The sequence below is a fragment of the Cherax quadricarinatus genome, chromosome 51, assembly GCF_038502225.1.
Source record: "Cherax quadricarinatus isolate ZL_2023a chromosome 51, ASM3850222v1, whole genome shotgun sequence".
Classification (NCBI taxonomy): Eukaryota; Metazoa; Arthropoda; class Malacostraca; order Decapoda; family Parastacidae; genus Cherax; species Cherax quadricarinatus.
Window position 1 is genome coordinate 19,775,864 of NC_091342.1, and position 20,929 is coordinate 19,796,792.

Genomic DNA, 20,929 nt, shown 5'->3' on the forward strand with positions numbered 1-20,929 from the left:
TTATCAAGTGCCTGGGAATAGGAGGTAATCAGGTTTGATCCAAAGAAGGGAAATGTAGCTTCCTTTCTTGGATCAAGAGCCCTTCACTAGCAATAAGGCAACCTCTTTGAAGGGAATAGAATCTACAGTATCAAATGCACAATGATAATCTTTATTGGCTGCCTATCTCCGAGTGTAGGTTTACACTCTGTGGTCTGCTTCTCACACATGAATTTTTTTTCTAACACTCCGACCATCTCCCATCAAGATAGGGTGACCCCTGATAAAGAAGAAAACACCCTGTCATTCATTCATTCACATCACAGGTCAGATGACCCTCTAAACCACAACATCCTCACCCTTTCTTCAGAGTGCAGTCATTGTGCTTCCTACCTCCAGGACTCAAGTCTAGCTAAATGGTTTCCCTGAATCTCTTCATAAATGTTACCTTGCTCACACTGTTGGAGCATGAGCAAGGTAACATTTGTGAAGAGATTCAGGGAGCCCTAGGACCTTGGACAAGCTGCTGCATGTCCAAGCTCTTAGGACTCAAGACCTTTTTTACATAAACCCCTCCCTCCAACCCTGCCTAAGATAACTCTTAGTTTACATTTTTCTATTTATTGTATTTCCTTTAGTTTCTGTGCCTCTCAAATACTGGTATCTCAGATATTAAGGAATCTCTTTTTGTTTAATGATGTAATGGTGTATACAGAAACTTACTGCTGCACTACATATATTTATCCAATTAACCCTTTCACTCTCTTGTATTATTGATACATTATTGATACCAGGGTTGCTTACATACATCCATGTTTGAGCTCAGCTTACTCAGATAAGCTGTGAGCGGTAAATTTTGGCACAGACATGAGAGAAAGACTGTGCAGTGAGTGCTTATTATTAAAGAAAGAATACTGTCCCACAGGGTGCATGATTGGAAAACTTAACCTCTGACCTTGTATTTGGTTTAAAATTGCAACTTGAGGTGTTTTCTAGAATGGTTTTCATGGTTTTGTTGTTTCTCAGCATCATTTGATGGAAAAGAAGACATACTGCTGAAATAGAGATGATTTTTATTGGCTTCAGGATCAAAAGTAGCTTGAAATTGGGCTCTAAGTAGCATATATATACAGCCTCTCCTCACTTAGCGACGTACTCATTTACCAACGCCTCGCACTTACAATGGGCTCTCTGACCAATATTCATACCTAAATAATGTATATTAGAGCTGATTTCCTCTATTCTTTTTATTTCAATATACGGTACACTACTGTATAAACATTTAAAAATATACCTGAAATGTTATAAATGGTGCAAGGGTGACATTAAAACAATATCAGAGATGGTTGACACAAACTCACTACCATTACAGTATGTTCCTCACATAGTGATGAATTCATTTAATGACATGGTCTTAGGAACGGAACTCCGTCATTAAGTGAGGAGAAGCTGTATTCGATTTTCCTCAGGACGGGTAAGGCATCCCCTGAACCCCCCCTCCCCGTCTTATGGAATTTTACTAGGTCTGGTTCAGTTATTGTGATGCTGTAAACCATGCCCCATCATTCCTGGTTATATTGTATTATCCAAGAAATAGGGTAACTCTTCAATTTTTTCGTGTGTGATGATGAATTCAAAATAAAAGGCAAGTGTAATATAAGAGAAGAGTGAGGATATGATTAATGAACAGAGGAACTTGCATTAGTACCTGTAACATCTAATTTTTATTTTGGACTGTTTTTAAACATTTTTTATTTTTTTGTAAAATTGGCCAAATTACTGACTTCTTTGCATTTTATAGGGTAGTTCTTATAGTTGAATGAGTGTTTTCTTGTCCTCAATCGATAGAATGGAAAGCATATTAGGAAAATAGCTAAGAGTTTGACTGAATTGAGCAATGGAATTGGCTTAAAATGTGACTCAGATTGGGTAAAATTGCTAATGCATAAATTGCTCTCAGACTACTAACTTTGCACCTACATAATTCCCTAAGTTTTCCATCAAATTTTGTATTTTCAGAAAATAATTCTCGACTATTTCAGATGTTTTTTTTTTTTTTTTAAATGCCGACATTATCAGCACTTTTAATTTTGGGGCTTCCAACACTGAAGGGGTTAAGAGTTGTATTCTATAGTAAACTTCTATTTTCCTCTTTTGATTTTTTTTTTATCACATCCCTTTGAACTTGAGACTCTTCAAAACAGTGCTGTAACTTTGTTTGTCATTCAAGTTAGTTTTTCATGTAATACAGCATTTTAAAGTTTCCATTGGATATAGCACTTCCTATTTTCTGGATCACTTTCCGACACAGTCTGTTACTATGTATTTGTGAAGAAATACATAATAACATCCTTTTGGCACTAATATGTTTTCATTTACATGTTTTTAACTGGCCATCTCCCACTAAGGCATGGCGACCCAAGAAAGAAAAAACATTCACTATCATTCGTTCATTGCTGTTTTTCCAGAAGTGCATGACCATCAACTGACCTTCTCAACTGTGATATCCTTATTCCTCCTTCAGGACTCAAATTCATTTAACCAGTTTCAGTAAATCCCTTCATAAATGTTGCCTTGCTCACAAGACAACATCACATCAAACTCTATAAACCATTTGTCTTCCCTTGCTCTGATCTGACTTGCTCACATATACCTGCCACTTAAAATCTCCCACAACCCCTCCCTCCAACTCTTCCTGAGATGACCTCTCCTCCTCCTCCCTTCATCCCCATGATTTATACCCCTTGGTCACCTTGTCCTACTCTATCCTTGCTTGTTCTGCCCACTAACTGTCCTCTTCTTTAATTCATTAATTTGCACTTCTCTCTTACCCACTAATGCCATTCTTCTGCTCCATCTGTCTTTTACTCTCCCAGATGTCTACCATTTTTTTTATTTTTTTTTTTATTATCACACCGGCCGATTCCCACCAAGGCAGGGTGGCCCGAAAAAGAAAAACTTTCACCATCATTCACTCCATCACTGTCTTGCCAGAAGGGTGCTTTACACTACAGTTTTTAAACTGCAACATTAACACCCCTCCTTCAGAGTGCAGGCACTGTACTTCCCATCTCCAGGACTCAAGTCCGGCCTGCCGGTTTCCCTAAATCCCTTCATAAATGTTACTTTGCTCACACTCCAACAGCACGTCAAGTATTAAAAACCATTTGTCTCCATTCACTCCTATCAAACACGCTCACGCATGCCTGCTGGAAGTCCAAGCCCCTCGCACACAAAACCTCCTTTACCCCCTCCCTCCAACCCTTCCTAGGCCGACCCCTACCCCGCCTTCCTTCCACTACAGACTGATACACTCTTGAAGTCATTCTGTTTCGCTCCATTCTCTCTACATGTCCGAACCACCTCAACAACCCTTCCTCAGCCCTCTGGACAACAGTTTTGGTAATCCCGCACCTCCTCCTAACTTCCAAACTACGAATTCTCTGCATTATATTCACACCACACATTGCCCTCAGACATGACATCTCCACTGCCTCCAGCCTTCTCCTCGCTGCAACATTCATCACCCACGCTTCACACCCATATAAGAGCGTTGGTAAAACTATACTCTCATACATTCCCCTCTTTGCCTCCAAGGACAAAGTTCTTTGTCTCCACAGACTCCTAAGTGCACCACTCACTCTTTTTCCCTCATCAATTCTATGATTCACCTCATCTTTCATAGACCCATCCGCTGACACGTCCACTCCCAAATATCTGAATACGTTCACCTCCTCCATACTCTCTCCCTCCAATCTGATGTCTACCAATCAACCTTTTATCCACCAATACATTGTCTAGTAAACTACTGTCATTGCACACTTCATCATGTAACATATGTTATATTATATTAACACACTGGCCGATTCCCACCAAGGCAGGGTGGCCCGAAAAAGAAAAACTTTCATCATCACTCATTCCATCACTGTCTTGCCAGAAGGGTGCTTTACACTACAGTTTTTAAAACTGCAACATTAACACCCCTCCTTCAGAGGGGTCTTTTTCTTGAAATATGTATTACCTATGTCCAGACTTCTTTCTATACACAATTCAATTAGAGCTCCCCATTGTCATTTTCCACATCTTTTCTTTTCCTCCTCTATTTCTTGCTATCAGCTAATGAGGGCATCATTTGTGTTTTTAATCTTTTTTCATAACTTATAATTCTTATCTCTAGGAGCCATTTTGTAACATATCTTCTGATTTTTTCAATTTTATATTTCTTTCATACAGATAACATGAATACAGCTATTTATCCCTATTTTAATAATGATGTATGGTGTGAACATTTTCTTTAACATTTATTATGTTTCCATGTACAGCATACAAAGGATATTTTATGAATAGCCATTGTGCCATGAATTTCTCACTACTGTAATTGTGATCTTCTTGTATTCCTTTCTATTTTAACACTTTCAGTATTGTACAGTACAGTATAACTATTTGTACACCTACCATCTGACTTACGACCGAGTTCGGTTCCGAGAAACCGGTCATAAGTCGAACTTTACTACTGAATATCAACATCACATTTTTGTAATGACTTTATTTTAGTGTTTTATTTTGGTATTTCATGTTTTACTTTACTTTTTATGCTGTTAGTACTGTATTTTATACTGTAAGGTTTAGGATAAACACTGTGTACAAGACAAATAGTTGTTTATTTCCCAGAAATTTGGCATAAAAAACACCGGTCGTAAGTCGAGTGGTCGTAAGTCGAGCAGGTCATAAGTCGGATGGTAGGTGCATTTATCTGGCCTATTTCCACTTTTTCTCATTTACATTACATGGCCCTTATATACATAAACCATACCACGGGCGGTGATAGAACCTGTGATCAGAGAGTCTCAAAACTCCAGACCGTCGTGTTAGCCACTGGTCCAGTGGCTACCGCAACGGTCTGGAGTTTTGAGACTCTCTGATTGTGGGTTCTATCCTCACCCGTGGTATGGTTTGTTTGCAATCGTGTCATTACGATTTTGTGAGTCATATTAACTCTTATATACATTATTTCCATTATTCAATTTCCTTTCCATATGCTTAATATATTCAAGTTGTCTGCATATGTATCCATATACTTTCTTGCATTCCTTCTAGTAAATCAGCTATGCAAATTATAATTTTTAATTTTTCTTTCAAAAGGAATCTTTTATTCATTATTATAGTTTGTTATTTATTCCTACTTTATTTTGTAGTTTCCAGATTAATCTTTATTGTGGCCTTAAGTGAAAGCTTGTTGGAATACAAATGCAGTGGAACCTCTACTTACGAGTTTAATCCGTTCCATGACCTTGCTCGCAACTGGATTTGCTCGTTTGCAGAGTCAGTTTTCCTCATTTAAATTAATTGAAATGGAATTAATTCGTTCCAGTGGAATTCCAGGCATGAGAAAATACTTTAATAATTTCCCTAATATCATCTCTACAGCGTATTTATCTATCACAATTCATGTAATATGACATAATAAATAATACTAATAACATAGAAACATGATATATACACTAGAATGAATGAAATATATATCATTAAGTATGTGGCTAGTGGTGGTAACAGCGGCCATTGTTGTTATTGGGGTTTATAGGGCCACTACAGTGGCCATTCCTGCTCCTGGCTACATGTGTAGAGAACCTAGGATAACCCAAAAAAGTCAGACAGAGTGACTTATAAGTGCTACATTCTTAATGCTGCACTTAATTGCTACACTCTTAATGCTACACTTATTTGCTACACTCTTAATGCTACACTGCCACTGCTGCTTCATGTTGTCTGCCACTGCTACCTCATGATGCCTGCCACTGCTGCTTCATGTTGTTTGCCACTGCTACCTCATGATGCCTGCCACTGCTGCTTCATGTTGTCTGCCACTGCTACCTCATGATGCCTGCCACTGCTGCTTCATGTTGTCTGCCGCTGCTACCTCATGATGCCTGCCACTGCTGCTTCATGTTGTCTGCCACTACTACCTCATGATGTCTGCCACTGCTGCTTCATGTTGTCTGCCACTTCTGCTTCATGTTGTCTGCCACTGCTACCTCATGTTGTCTGCCACTGCTGCTTCATGTTGTATGCCACTTCTGCTTCATTTTGTCTGCCACTTCTGCTTCATGTTGTCTGCCAATTCTGCTTCATGTCTGCCACTGCTACCTCATGTTGTCTGCCACTTCTGCTTCATGTTGTCTGCCACTTCTGCTTCATGTTGTCTGCCACTGCTATCTCATGTTGTCTGTCACTGCTGCTTCATGTTGTCTGCCACTACTACCTCATGTTGCCTGCCACTGCTGCTTCATGTTGTCTGCCACTGCTGCTTCATGTTGTCTGCCACTGCTACCTCATGATGTCTGCCACTGTTGCTTCATGTTGTCTGCTACTCCTGCTTCATTTTGTCTGCCACTGCTACCTCATGATGTCTACCACTGATGTCGCCAAAGAATCGAACATTTCTGCTATTTTCAGCTCAGTTTCAAGGTACTTTTCATCGTGATACCAATTAAAATCATATTTATTTTTGTAGTATGACAGGGTGGATAGGGGGGCAATGTGGCAGATGTTGCAGGTGTATGGTGTAGGAGGTAGGTTACTGAAAGCAGTGAAGAGTTTTTACGAGGATAGTGAGGCTCAAGTTAGAGTATATAGGAAAGAGGGAAATTATTTCCCAGTAAAAGTAGGCCTCAGACAAGGATGTGTGATATCACCGTGGTTGTTTAATATATTTATAGATGGGGTTGTAAGAGAAGTAAATGCGAGGGTATTGGCAAGAGGCATGGAGTTAAAAGATAAAGAATCACACATAAAGTGGGAGTTGTCACAGTTGCTCTTTGCCGATGACACTGTGCTCTTGGGAGATTCTGAAGAGAAGTTGCAGAGATTGGTGGATGAATTTTGTAGGGTATGCAAAAGAAGAAAATTAAAAGTGAATACAGGAAAGAGTAAGGTTATGAGGATAACAAAAAGATTAGGTGATGAAAGATTGGATATCAGATTGGAGGGAGAGAGTATGGAGGAGGTGAATGTATTCAGATATTTGGGAGTGGACGTGTCAGCGGATGGGTCTATGAAAGATGAGGTAAATCATAGAATTGATGAGGGGAAAAGGGTGAGTGGTGCACTTAGGAGTCTGTGGAGACAAAGAACTTTGTCCTTGGAGGCAAAGAGGGGAATGTATGAGAGTATAGTTTTACCAACGCTCTTATATGGGTGTGAAGCATGGGTGATGAATGTTGCAGCGAGGAGAAGGCTGGAGGCAGTGGAGATGTCATGTCTGAGGGCAATGTGTGGTGTGAATATAATGCAGAGAATTCATAGTTTGGAAGTTAGGAGGAGGTGCGGGATTACCAAAACTGTTGTCCAGAGGGCTGAGGAAGGGTTGTTGAGGTGGTTCGGACATGTAGAGAGAATGGAGCGAGACAGAATGACTTCAAGAGTGTATCAGTCTGTAGTGGAAGGAAGGCGGGGTAGGGGTCGGCCTAGGAAAGGTTGGAGGGGAGGGGGTAAAGGAGGTTTTGTGTGTGAGGGGCTTGGACTTCCAGCAGGCATGCGTGAGCGTGTTTGATAGGAGTGAATGGAGACAAATGGTTTTTAATACTTGACGTGCTGTTGGAGTGTGAGCATAGTAACATTTATGAAGGGGTTCAGGGAAACTGGCAGGCTGGACTTGAGTCCTGGAGATGGGAAGTACAGTGCGTGCACTCTGAAGGAGGGGTGTTAATGTTGCAGTTTAAAAACTGTAGTGTAAAGCACCCTTCTGGCAAGACAGTGATGGAGTGAATGATGGTGAAAGTTTTTCTTTTTCAGGCCACCCTGCCTTGGTGGGAATCGGCCAGTGTGATAATAAAAAAAAATAAATAAAATCTTCCATTCTATCACAAATAAAATGAAAATCCAACCATAAAAACCATACAAAAATATACCGCTTTTCATCATACATTGCCCAAGTTTCAGTAAGATAGTCCAACGAACAAATGAGATCCAATTCCCTAGATAAAGAGCAAGAGCCCCCTCACCAGTGTCACTTAACCTCCCTTGAGGCCCGCTCGCATCTGGAAATTTTGCTCATGTCTGGAAGCAAAAAATCGGCCAAGCAGATGCTCGATTCTGGAAAAACTCGCACGTGGATACACTCGTAAGTAAAGGTTCCACTGTATAGTAAAAACAGTTTGCTTATTTGTTTATTGTATATTTTCTATGACAGTTATAATAGTTTAGCAAACAGAAGATACAGGATTTTTCTGATCTGAAACCAAACTTTTTGATGGTAGGTTTTGTTATCTAGTTTCTCATTAATTTTTCTCTATTGGCTTATTAATAGATTTTTAACAAATGAGTCAGTAAATAATATTGATTAAATTGTTCACTCTCTCATCTTTTTGCAACATTGTAGTGTTGACACATTTTGCTTGTCACTTTACCTTCTAGTAATGAAGTACTAGATTTTTTCAGAGCAATCTTCTAAGTTCTCCACATTTTGAAAACCCTTGGTGATATCTTCTCTGGCTTTATTTTTTCTGTATCCTTCAGGAATTTTTTTATGTTTTCTTGGCTTTTTACAGTTGGTTCTCCTTTATTTTAATGCAGTGAGGAGAAGGCTGGAGGCAGTGGAGATGTCATGTCTGAGGGCAATGTGTGGTGTGAATATAATGCAGAGAATTCGTAGTTTGGAAGCTAGGAGGAGGTGCGGGATTACCAAAACTGTGGTCCAGAGGGCTGAGGGAGGGTTGTTAAGGTGGCTTCGACATGTAGAGAGAATAGAATGAAACAGAATGACTTCAAGAGTGTATAAATCTGTAGTGGAGGGAAGGCGGGGTAGGGATCAGCCTAGGAAAGGTTGGAGGGAGGGAGTAAAGGAGGTTTTGTGTGCGAGGGGCTTGGACTTCCAGCAAGGATGCACGAGCTTATTTGATAGAAGTGAATGGAGACAAATGGTTTTTAATACTTGATGTGCTGTTGGAGTGTGAGCAAAGTAACATTTATGAAGGGATTCAGGGAAACCGGCAGGCCAGACTTGAGTCCTGGAGATGGGAAGTACAGTATCTGCACTCTGAAGGAGGGGTGCTAATGTTACAGTTTTATAAACTGTAGTATAAAGCACCCCTCTGGCAAGACAGTGATGGAGTGAATGATGATGAAAGTTTTTCTTTTTCGGGCCACCCTGCCTTGGTGGGAATCGGCCAATGTGTTAAAAAAAAAATAAAATTAGGTGTTCAAGTCCACTTTGTCTAAAAGTTTCCTCTTCTGTGACCATAGTCTTGTACAGTACCTACTTCACACTTAGTATTTCTCTCATTTGCTCCTCTGTTTTGGTAATTCGTGCATGTGAGAGAGATCTGAATAAGAACATAAGAACATAAGAAAGAAGGAACACTGCAACAGGCCTACTGACCCATGCAGAGTAGGTCCATGCCCCCCACCCCCCCTACTGGATTAGCCCAATGACCCACCCAGTCTGGTCACCTCCACTCAAGGAAGGAGCACGGCACCAGACCCAGCAGCATAAGCTAGTCAGGTCCAACTCACACCCACCCACACCCACTCATGTATTTATCTAACCTATTTTTAAAACTACACAACGTTTTAGCCTCAATAACTGTACTCAGGAGTTTGTTCCACTCATCCACAACTCTATTACCAAACCAGTGCTTTCCTATATCCTTCCTGAATCTGAATTTTTCCAACTTGAAACCATTACTGTGAGTACTGTCTTGGCTGGAAATTTTATACACCATTTATACACCTCGATCATATCCCCCCTAATTCTACGCCTTTTGAGAGAGTGCAGATTCAGGGCCCTCAGTCTATCCTCATAGGGAAGATTTCTGATACATGGGATCATCTTTGTCATCCTCCTTTGTACGTTTTCCAGAGCATTTATATCCATTCTGTAATACGGTGACCAGAACTGAGCAGCATAGTCTAAATGAGGCCTAACCAAGGATATATAGAGTTGAAGAACAACCTGAGGACTTCTATTATTTATACGTCTAGATATGAAGCCAAGAATTCTGTTAGTTTTATTACGAATAGTAATGCACTGTTGTCTAGGTTTTAGATTACTGCTAACCAGAACTCTAAATTCTTTTTGCAATCAGTAGTATTAAGATCTGCATTATTTAGTTTATATGTGGCATGGTTATTTTCCTGTCCAACATTTAGAACTTTGCATTTGTCTATATTAAACTGCATCTGCCACTTCTCCGACCATTGCATCAGTCTATTCAAATCATCCTGGAGTGCTCTAGTGTCCTCATTAGAATGAAGTGGACTGCCTATTTTGGTGTCATCAGCAAATTTGCTTATGTCGCTATTTATTCCCTCATCTATGTTGTTTATGTAAATTGTGGACAACAACGGGCCCAACACTGACCCCTGAGGAACATCACTTGTGACGTGCCCCCATTCTGATTTCTTCCCATTTATGCAAACTCTCTGCTGCCTATTTGTCAGCCATGCCTCTACCCAGGAAAAAATTTCTCCTATTCCGTGTGCCTTAAGTTTCCTCAATAGCCTCTGATGTGGAACTCTATTGAAAGCCTTACTGAAGTCCATATACACAATATCATATTCATTACCATGATCTACCTCCTCAAACACCTTAGTGAAAAATGTTAGTAAATTCGTAAGACAGGAACGCCCCTTTATAAAACTGTGTTGAGATTCATTAATCAATCTGTGCCTATCAAGATGGCTATGAAATGCTTTGGCAATTATTGATTTCATAAATTTTCCCACTATGGAGGTAAGGCTTATTGGTTTATAGTTCGAAGCTAAGGACCTGTCACCTGCCTTGTAAATATGTATTGCATTTGCCATTTTCCACTTATCACTACAAACTGGCATAGTGCCTGATATGTTAAAAAGATTAACCAAAGGTATGCTAAGTTCCTCTTTACATTCCTTTAACGCCCTTGCAAACAGTTCATCAGGGCCTAGGGATTTGTTAGGTTTTAGTTTCTCTATTTGTCTGAGGACCATGTCACTAGTTATCGCAATTGTGCATAGTTTATTATCGTTCTGTTCTACATAATCTATTATTTCAGTAATTTTATTTTTTTCAACAAGTCGGCCATCTCTCACCGAGGCAGCGTGACCCAAAAAGAAAGAAAATCCCCAAAAAGAAAATACTTTCATCATCATTCAACACTTTCACCTCACTCACACATAATCACTGTTTTTGCAGAGGTGCTCAGAACACAACAGTTTAGAAGCATATACGTATAAAGATTACCTCATTCTCCTCCTGTTCTTCAAGATTCTCCTTTGTATGGACTGATGAAGCCACTGTGTGGCGAAACGTTTCCTCAATAAAGATACCCAAGAGTTGCACATGTGTCTAATTTATCAACGTATAAAGATACACAACATATCCCTCCAAACTGCTAATATCCCAAAACCCCTCCTTTAGAGTGCAGGCATTGTACTTCTCATTTCCAGGACTCAAGTCCAGCTATATGAAAATAACCGGTTTCCCTGAATCCCTTCACTAAATATTACCCTGCTCACACTCCAACAGATCGTCAGGTCCCAAATACCATTCGTCTCCATTCACTCCTATGAAACACGCTCATGCATGCCTGCTGGAAGTCCAAGCCCCTCGCCCACAAAGGTCCCTTACCCCTTCCTTCCAACCTTTTCGAGGACAACCCCTACCCCATCTTCCTTCTCCTACCAATTTAAATGCTCTCCGTGTCATTCTACTTTGATCCATTCTCTCTAAATGACCAAACCACCTCAACAACCCTTCTTCAGCCCTCTGACTAATACTTTTATTAACTCCACACCTTCTCCTAATTTCCACACTCCGAAATTTCTGCATAATATTTACACCACACATTGCCCTTAGACAGGACATCTCCACTGCCTCTAACCATCTCTTCGCTGCTGCATTCACAACCCAAGCTTCAGGCCCATATAAGAGTGTTGGTACTACTATACTTTCATACATTCCCTTCTTTGCCTCCATAGATAATGTTTTTTGACTCCACATATACGTCAATGAATGAAAAGAAGTTGGATGTCCTGGCCCTAAGCGAAACAAAGCTGAAGGGGGTAGGGGAGTTTCGGTGGGGGGAAATAAATGGGATTAAATCTGGAGTATCTGAGAGAGTTAGAGCAAAGGAAGGGGTAGCAGTAATGTTGAAGGATCAGTTATGGAAGGAGAAAAGAGAATATGAATGTGTGAATTCAAGAATTATGTAGATTAAAGTAAAGGTTGGATGCGAAAAGTGGGTCATAATAAGCGTGTATGCACCTGGAGAAGAGAGGAATGTAGAGGAGAGAGAGAAATTTTAGGAGATGTTAAGTGAATGTATAGGAGCCTTTGCACCAAGTGAGAGAGTAATTGTGGTAGGGGACCTGAATGCTAAAGTAGGAGAAACTTTTAGAGAGGGTGTGGTAGGTAAGTTTGGAGTGCCAGGTGTAAATGATAATGGGAGCCTTTTGATTGAACTTTGTATAGAAAGGGGTTTAGTTATAGGTAATACATATTTTAAGAAAAAGAAGATAAATAAGTATACAAGATATGATGTAGGGCAAAATGACAGTAGTTTGTTGGATTATGTATTGGTAGATAAAAGACTGTTGAGTAGACTTCAGGATGTACATGTTTATAGAGGGGCCACAGATATATCAGATCACTTTCTAGTTGTAGCTACACTGAGAGTAAAAGGTAGATGGGATACAAGGAGAATAGAAGCATCAAGGAAGAGAGAGGTGAAGGTTTATAAACAAAAAGAGGAGGCAGTTAGGGTAAGATATAAACAGCTATTGGAGGATAGATGGGCTAATGAGAGCATAGGCAATGGGGTCGAAGAGGTATGGGGTAGGTTTAAAAATGTAGTGTTAGAGTGTTCAGCAGAAGTTTGTGGTTACAGGAAAGTGGGTGCGGGAGGGAAGAGGAACGATTGGTGGAATGATGATGTAAAGAGAGTAGTAAGGGTGAAAAAGTTAGCATATGAGAAGTTTTTACAAAGTAGAAGTGATGCAAGGAGGGAAGAGTATATGGAGAAAAAGAGAGAGGTTAAGAGAGTGGTGAAGCAATGTAAAAAGAGAGCAAATGAGAGAGTGGGTGAGATATTATCAACAAATTTTGTTGAAAATAAGAAAAAGTTTTGGAGTGAGATTAACAAGTTAAGGAAGCCTAGAGAACAAATGGATTTGTCAGTTAAAAATAGGAGAGGAGAGTTATTAAATGGAGAGTTAGAGGTATTGGGAAGATGGAGGGAATATTCTGAGGAATTGTTAAATGTTGATGAAGATAGGGAAGCTGTGATTTCGTGTATAGGGCAAGGAGGAATAACATCTTGTAGGAGTGAAGAAGAGCCAGTTGTGAGTGTGGGGAAAGTTTGTGAGACAGTAGGTAAAATGAAAGGGGGTAAGGCAGCTGGGATTGATGGGATAAAGATAGAAATGTTAAAAGCAGGTGGGGATATAGTTTTGGAGTGGTTGGTGCAATTATTTAATAAATGTATGGAAGAGGGTAAGGTACCTAGGGATTGGCAGAGAGCATGCATAGTTCCTTTGTATAAAGGCAAAGGGGACAAAAGAGAGAGTGCAAAAATTATAGGGGGATAAGTCTGTTGAGTATACGTGGTAAAGTGTATGGTAGAGTTATTATTGAAAGAATTAAGAGTAAGACAGAGAATAGGATAGCAGATGAACAAGGAGGCTTTAGGAAAGGTAGGGGGTGTGTGGACCAGGTGTTTACAGTGAAACATATAAGTGAACAGTATTTAGATAAGGCTAAAGAGGTCTTTGTGGCATTTATGGATTTGGAAAAGGCATATGACAGGGTGGATAGGGGGGTAATGTGGCAGATGTTGCAGGTGTATGGTGTAGGAGGTAGGTTACTGAAAGCAGTGAAGAGTTTTTATGAGGATAGTGTGGCTCAAGTTAGAGTATGTAGGAAAGAGGGAAATTATTTCCCAGTAAAAGTAGGCCTTAGACAAGGATGTGTGATGTCACTGTGGTTGTTTAATATATTTATAGATGGGGTTGTAAGAGAAGTAAATGCGAGGGTCTTGGCAAGAGGCGTAGAGTTAAAAGATAAAGAATCACACATAAAGTGGGAGTTGTCACAGTTGCTCTTTGCTGATGACACTGTGCTCTTGGGAGATTCTGAAGAGAAGTTGCAGAGATTGGTGGATGAATTTGGTAGGGTGTGCTAAAGAAGAAAATTAAAAGTGAATACAGGAAAGAGTAAGGTTATGAGGATAACAAAAAGATTAGGTGATGAAAGATTGGATATCAGATTGGAGGGAGAGAGTATGGAGGAGGTGAATGTATTCAGATATTTGGGAGTGGACGTGTCAGCGGATGGGTCTATGAAAGATGAGGCGAATCATAGAATTGATGAGGGGAAAAGGGTGAGTGGTGCACTTAGGAGTCTGTGGAGACAAAGAGCTTTGTCCTTGGAGGCAAAGAGGGGAATGTATGAGAGTATAGTTTTACCAACGCTCTTATATGGGTGTGAAGCATGGGTGATGAATGTTGCAGCGAGGAGAAGGCTGGAGGCAGTGGAGATGTCATGTCTGAGGGCAATGTGTGGTGTGAATATAATGCAGAGAATTCGTAGTTTGGAAGTTAGGAGGAGGTGCGGGATTACCAAAACTGTTGTCCAGAGGGCTGAGGAAGGGTTGTTGAGGTGGTTCGGACATGTAGAGAGAATGGAGCGAAACAGAGTGACTTCAAGAGTGTATCAGTCTGTAGAGGAAGGAAGGCAGGGTAGGGGTCGGCCTAGGAAAGGTTGGAGGGAAGTGGTAAAGGAGGTTTTGTGTGCGAGGGGCTTGGACTTCCAGCAGGCATGCGTGAGCGTGTTTGATAGGAGTGAATGGAGACAAATGGTTTTTAATACTTGACGTGCTGTTGGAGTGTGAGCAAAGTAACATTTATGAAGGGGTTCAGGGAAACCGGCAGGCCGGACTTGAGTCCTGAAGATGGGAAGTACAGTGCCTGCACTCTGAAGGAGGGGTGTTAATGTTGCAGTTTAAAAACTGTAGTGTAAAGCACCCTTCTGGCAAGGCAGTGATGGAGTGAATGATGGTGAAAGTTTTTCTTTTTCGGGCCACCCTGCCTTGGTGGGAATCGGCCAGTGTGATAATAAAAAAAAAATATAATATACGTCAATGCATCACTCACCTTTTTTCCCTCATCATTTCTATGATTAACCTCATCTTTCATAAATCCATCCGCCGACACTTCAACTCCCAAGTATCTGAAAACATTCACTTCTTCCATACTCCTCCTCCCCAATTTGATATCCAATTTTTCTTTATCTAAATCATTTGATACCCTCATCACCTTACTCTTTTGTATGTTCACTTTCAACTTTCTACCTTTACACACACTCCCAAACTCATCCATTAACCTTTGCAATTTTTCTTTAGAATCTCACATAAGCACAGTATCATCAGCAAAAAGTAACTGTGTCAATTCCCATTTTGTATTTGATTCCCCATAATTTAATCCCACTCCTCTCCCAAACACCCATGGTGACATTACACATCCCTGTCTAAGACCTACTTTTACTGGGAAGTAGTCTCCCTCTCTTCTACACACCCTAACCTGAGCCTCACTATCCTCATAAAAACTCTTTACAGCATTTAATAACTTACCACCTATTCCATATACTTGCAACATCTGCCACATTGCTCCCCTATCTACTCTATCATATGCCTTTTCTAAATCCATAAATGCAATAAAAACTTCCCTACCTTTATCTAAATACTTTTCACATATATGCTTCAATGTAAACACTTGATCTACACATCCCCTACCCACTCTGAAACCTCCTTGCTCATCCGCAATCCTACATTCTGTCTTGCCTCTAATTCTTTCAATTATAATCCTACTGTACACTTTTCTTGGTATACTTAGTAAACTTATTCCTCTATAATTTTTACAATCTCTTTTGTCCCCCTTCCCTTTATATAAAGGGACTATACATGCTCTCCGCCAATCCCTAGGTACCTTCCCCTCTTTCATACATTTATTAAACAAAAGTACCAACCACTCCAACTCTGTATGCCCCCCTGCTTTTAACATTTCTGTCATGATCCCATCAGTTCCAGCTGCTTTACCTCCTTTCATTCTACGTAATGCCTTACGTACCTCCCCCACACTTACATTCTGCTCTTCTTCACTCCTTAAAGATGGTATACCTCCCTGGCCAGTGCATGAAATTACCGCCTCCCTTTCTTCCTCATCATTTAAAAGTTCCTCAAAATATTCTCGCCATCTACCTAATACCTCCATCTCCCCATCTACTATCTCCCCTACTCTGTTTTTAACTGACAAATCCATACGTTCCCTAGGCTTTCTTAACTTGTGTAACTCACTCCAAAATCTTTTCTTATTTTCATTAAAATTTCTTGACAGTGCATCTCCCACTCTATCATCTGCTCTCCTTTTGCACTCTCTCACCACTCTCTTCACCTTTCTTTTACTCTCCATATACTCTGCTCTTCTTATAACATTTCTGCTTTGTAAAAACCTCTCATAAGCTAACCTTTTCTCTTTTATCACACCCTTTACTTCATCATTCCACCAATCACTCCTCTTTCCTCCTGCCCCTACCCTCCTATAACCACAAACTTCTGCCACACATTCTAATACTGCATTTTTAAAACTACTCCAACCCTCTTCAACCCCCCCACTACTCATCTTTGCACTAGCCCACCTTTCTGCCAATAGTCGCTTATATCTCACCCGAACTTCCTCCTCCCTTAGTTTATACACTTTCACCTCCCTCTTACTTGTTGTGCCACCTTCCACTTGTCCCATCTACCTCTTACTCTGACTGTAGCTACAACTAAATAATGATCCGATATATCAGTTGCCCCTCTATAAACATGTACATCCTGGAGCCTACCCATCAACCTTTTATCCACCGATATATAATCTAACAAACTACTTTCATTTCATGCTACATCATACCTTGTATATTTATTTATCCTCTTTTTCATAAAATATGTATTACTTATTACCAAATCTCTTTCTACACATAGCTAAATTAAAGGCTCCCCATTTACATTTACCCCTGGCACCCCAAATTTACCTACTACTCCCTCCATAACATTTTTACCCATTTTAGCATTGAAATCCCCAACCACAAGTACTCTCACACTTGGTTCAAAACTCCCCACATATTCACTCAACATTTCCCAAAATCTCTCTCACTCGTAAAACACTTCTCTCTTCTTCAGGTGCATATACGCTTACTATAACCCACTTTTCACATCCAACCTTTATTTTACTCAACATGATCCTTGAATTAATACATTATTAGTTATTCTCTATAAAATAAATTTTTTGTTAATATTTCCCATAGGAAAAAATGTAAATCCAATTAAACCATTCCAGACACCCAAAAATATTAACAAAAAATACATTTTATAGATAATAACTAGTTTTGCATACAGAAAAGGGACTACTAAATTCGAGGGTCCACTGTATTTGAAAAATGTAACAAAATGTAGATCTACTTTTGGAGCACTACGCATGTTAATGTAGATCTATGTTTGGACATTTTAAGGGTTAAGTGGGCCAATCTTGTCCCTAATCTTACTTCTGTATACCTGAAAGAACCCTTTTGGGTTAGTCTTTGAATCCCTTGCGACCTTAGCCTCATAATCCCTTTTTGCTTTTCTTATTCCTTTCTTTATTTCTCTCATTCATTGAGTATATTGATTTCTTAACTGCCCATCCTGTCTTTTGATACGCCTATATATGCCTTACTTTTGACCAGTGAGATGTTTCAATCTATTGTTCATCCATTTGGGATCATTTTTGTTAGATCTAATTTTCCTACTCGGAACAAAAGTTGTCTGGGCAGCTAGAACTATGCCCTGAAAAATGTCATATTGGCCACCAAGATCACCTATTTGACCCATAGTCAGGACATCTCAATTTAGCCCCCCCCCCCCCAGGTAATTTTTCAGTCCCATGAAGTAGGCCAAGCGAAAATCTGGGACAGAGAATTGATTGCAGTTATCTGGGTGATTCCATGATATATTGAAACTAAGTGATTTGTGATCACTTTCCCCAAGCTAATCATTAACCTCAAGATTATTAATTAGTGACTCTTTGTTGGCAAGAACCAAGTCAAGCAGATTGTTTCCTCTAGTTGGTTCCATCACAACCTGTTCTAAAGAGCAATCCTGAGGTGTATCAAGAAAGTCACTAGACTCAAGATTTCCTGTCATATTGTTCCAATCAATTTGTCTAAAGTTAAAATCTCCCATTATCACAACATTTTCATATCTAGATGCCTTATGAATTTTGCCCCATAACAGCTTACTGCACTCCCTATCAAGGTTTGGGGGCCTGTAAATCACACCCAAAATTAATTTGTCACAACCCTCGAGAAACTGTAGATAAACAGATTCTGTGTTCGATGTTCGAAAATTTAAATTGTTGTCTAAGACAACAATTTAAATTTTCTCTGACATACATTGCTACTCAACCACCCTTCCTGTTGACCCTATCAGTGTGGAATAGTTTATAACCCTGTATGTTGCATTCAGAAGGCATTTCTCTATCTTTCAGGTTGAACCATGTCTCTGTTATACCAATAATATCTATATTACCTACACTTGCAAGTAATCTTAGCTCATCTATCTTATTTCTTAGACTCCTACTATTTGTATAGTAAATCTTAAGGGAGCTAGTCACTCGTTGCCCTCTGCTATCTCTCTTTGTTTGTTGATCAATTGATTTGCCATTACTTGCAACTTTATTTTGAATATTGTCTTTTAAACATATCCCAGAGGTATCCCGGTAATAACTGCTGTTTGTAACCTTAATACTGCAGCCTGATTGTTTCCCACAAACACCTATACTTCCATAATCTATCAGTTTAAATTCCTAGACAAGTCATCAGTTACCCCTCTCAGTATTGTAGGTTATTTTATTAAATGTGGTATATACAAGGTTAAGCATTTTTGATACATTTTTAATTTTGTAATCACTGTCCTGTTAAGCCAATGAGAAGTGCATATATCAAAATAAAAAATGACTGAGTTATCAAGTGCCTGAAGACTTTCATACTAAGTTGTCATGAACCATCATGATTGCTAGTAAGTAGCAGTGATTATCAAGTTTTGTTTGAAAATATAAAAATGAAAGTGAATTGGAAATGTCAAGTTTTCACACATACTGGAAATTAGCAAACATCCAGCTCACCCAACCTGAGGAAGTGTGGCACTAGAAATTAGCTGTGAAGGTGATGTTCTACACATTTTTCAATTGTGAAGGCTTTGTATGTTATGAATTTGTTTTGGCAAACACAACATTCAGTTACTACTATCAAACCATTTTTCATTATCCTTGCAGTGTTGTTCAGTGCCAAAGATGAGAGAAGTGGGAGTTCAACCCTTGGTTTCCACAGTACAATAATACTGTACTCCTGTTCACAAAACCCACAAAGTGCACACGTTTCTGTCATGCTGTAATATCACAGACCATGATTGTCTCTTTCCCCATTTTATACATGCTGGATTAGGTGCCCTGTAAATTTATCTTATTCCCTAAAATGGGAGTTAGTCCTGAAGGCAGAAGATTTGAGAGCATTATGACTACTCAGACATGATATATTAACTTCTAATTTCAAGCAGAAGTGCTTGAACTTCGATAGTGACTATGTTGAAGCTGACTCCAACAATATTCTTCTATCCCATACTATAGTGCAAACATGGTGAGTCATGCTCTAAATCTTCTGGATAAGAGCTAATTGACTTGCAGTGTGTTAATGTGTATCGCATGAAAATGTGTGTGTATGTGGAAGTGTACATTCAAGTGGATCCCTGGGTTTTGATTAATTGAGCATATGCATAGCTTAATGAACAGGAAAGATTGTGAAATCGAAAAATGCAGTTATGCAAAGTAAGTTTATTTCAAATATCATTCTTTTCAGTGAGATCTTGGAAGAGTTGGGCATGTCAGAAGAGGTAACAGTTGCTGAAGCTCGTAAAAAATGGACACAGCTTGTACGGCGCTACCTCGAGCTAAAGGTATTTTGTCTAAAGGATAATGGTTATATGTCCAAGGTAGCAGGTTAACTTAAAAAAATTCTTTGAACCATTGGCTTATTTTTTTTCGTTTTCACATATTGGCCATCTCCCTCTATTGTTAGTGTTAAGCATCAGTTGATGCTTAACACTAACAGTTGGGGAAAAGACACTAGTAGCAGTGAAGTCTTTTATTGGTAAAATGTTTCACTCATGAGTGTACTTTTTCAAGTTCATAACAAATATGAGATATAAAGTGGTACCTCAGATATGAATTTAATTTGTTCCAGAAGGCTGTTCGAGTGCCGATACTGAACGAATTTATTCCCATAAGGAATAATGTAAATTAGATTAATCCATTTCAGACCCCCAAAAATACACTTACAAAAGCACTTACATAAATACATTTACATAATTGTTCGAGTTCTAGGTAGTAGGTTGGTAGACAGCAACCGCCCAGGGAGGTACTACTGTCCTGCCAAGTGACTGTAAAGCGGAAGCCTGTAATTGTTTTACATGATGGTAGGATTGCTGGTGTCTTTTTATTCTGTCTCATACACATGCAAGATTTCAGGTATGTCTTGCTACTTCTACTTACACTTAGGTCACACTTAACATACATGTACAAGCATATATATACACACCCCTCTGGGTTTTCTTCTATTTTCTTTCTAGTTCTTGTTCTTGTTTATTTCCTCTTACCTCCATGGGAAAGTGGAACAGAATTCTTCCTCCGTCAGCCATGCGTGTTGTAAGAGGCGACTAAAATGCCGGGAGCAAGGGGCTAGTAACCTCTTCTGTATATATTATTAAATGTAAAAGGAGAAACTTTCGTTTTTCCTTTTGGGCCACCCCGCCTCAGTGGGATACGGCCGGTGTGTTGAAAGAAAGAAAGAATTTTCGAGTTTTGAGCTGTTTATATCCCGAGGTACCACTGTACTAGCTTAGTCATCCAG

The 20,929-nt window shown here is 39.6% G+C and overlaps 1 protein-coding gene across 3 annotated transcripts in view; it reads left to right on the top strand.

Annotated features, from left to right (window-relative positions):
• The window catches only part of LOC128694629 (uncharacterized), a 316,265-nt gene that overhangs the window by 62,831 nt on the left and 232,505 nt on the right, over positions 1 to 20,929 (top strand). For all 3 annotated transcript variants that reach the window (XM_070095923.1, XM_070095924.1, XM_070095926.1), the window contains exon 6: positions 19,880 to 19,976. In XM_070095923.1, coding sequence (XP_069952024.1) covers positions 19,880 to 19,976 — 97 coding nt within the window. The remainder of the gene's footprint in view (positions 1 to 19,879; positions 19,977 to 20,929) is intronic.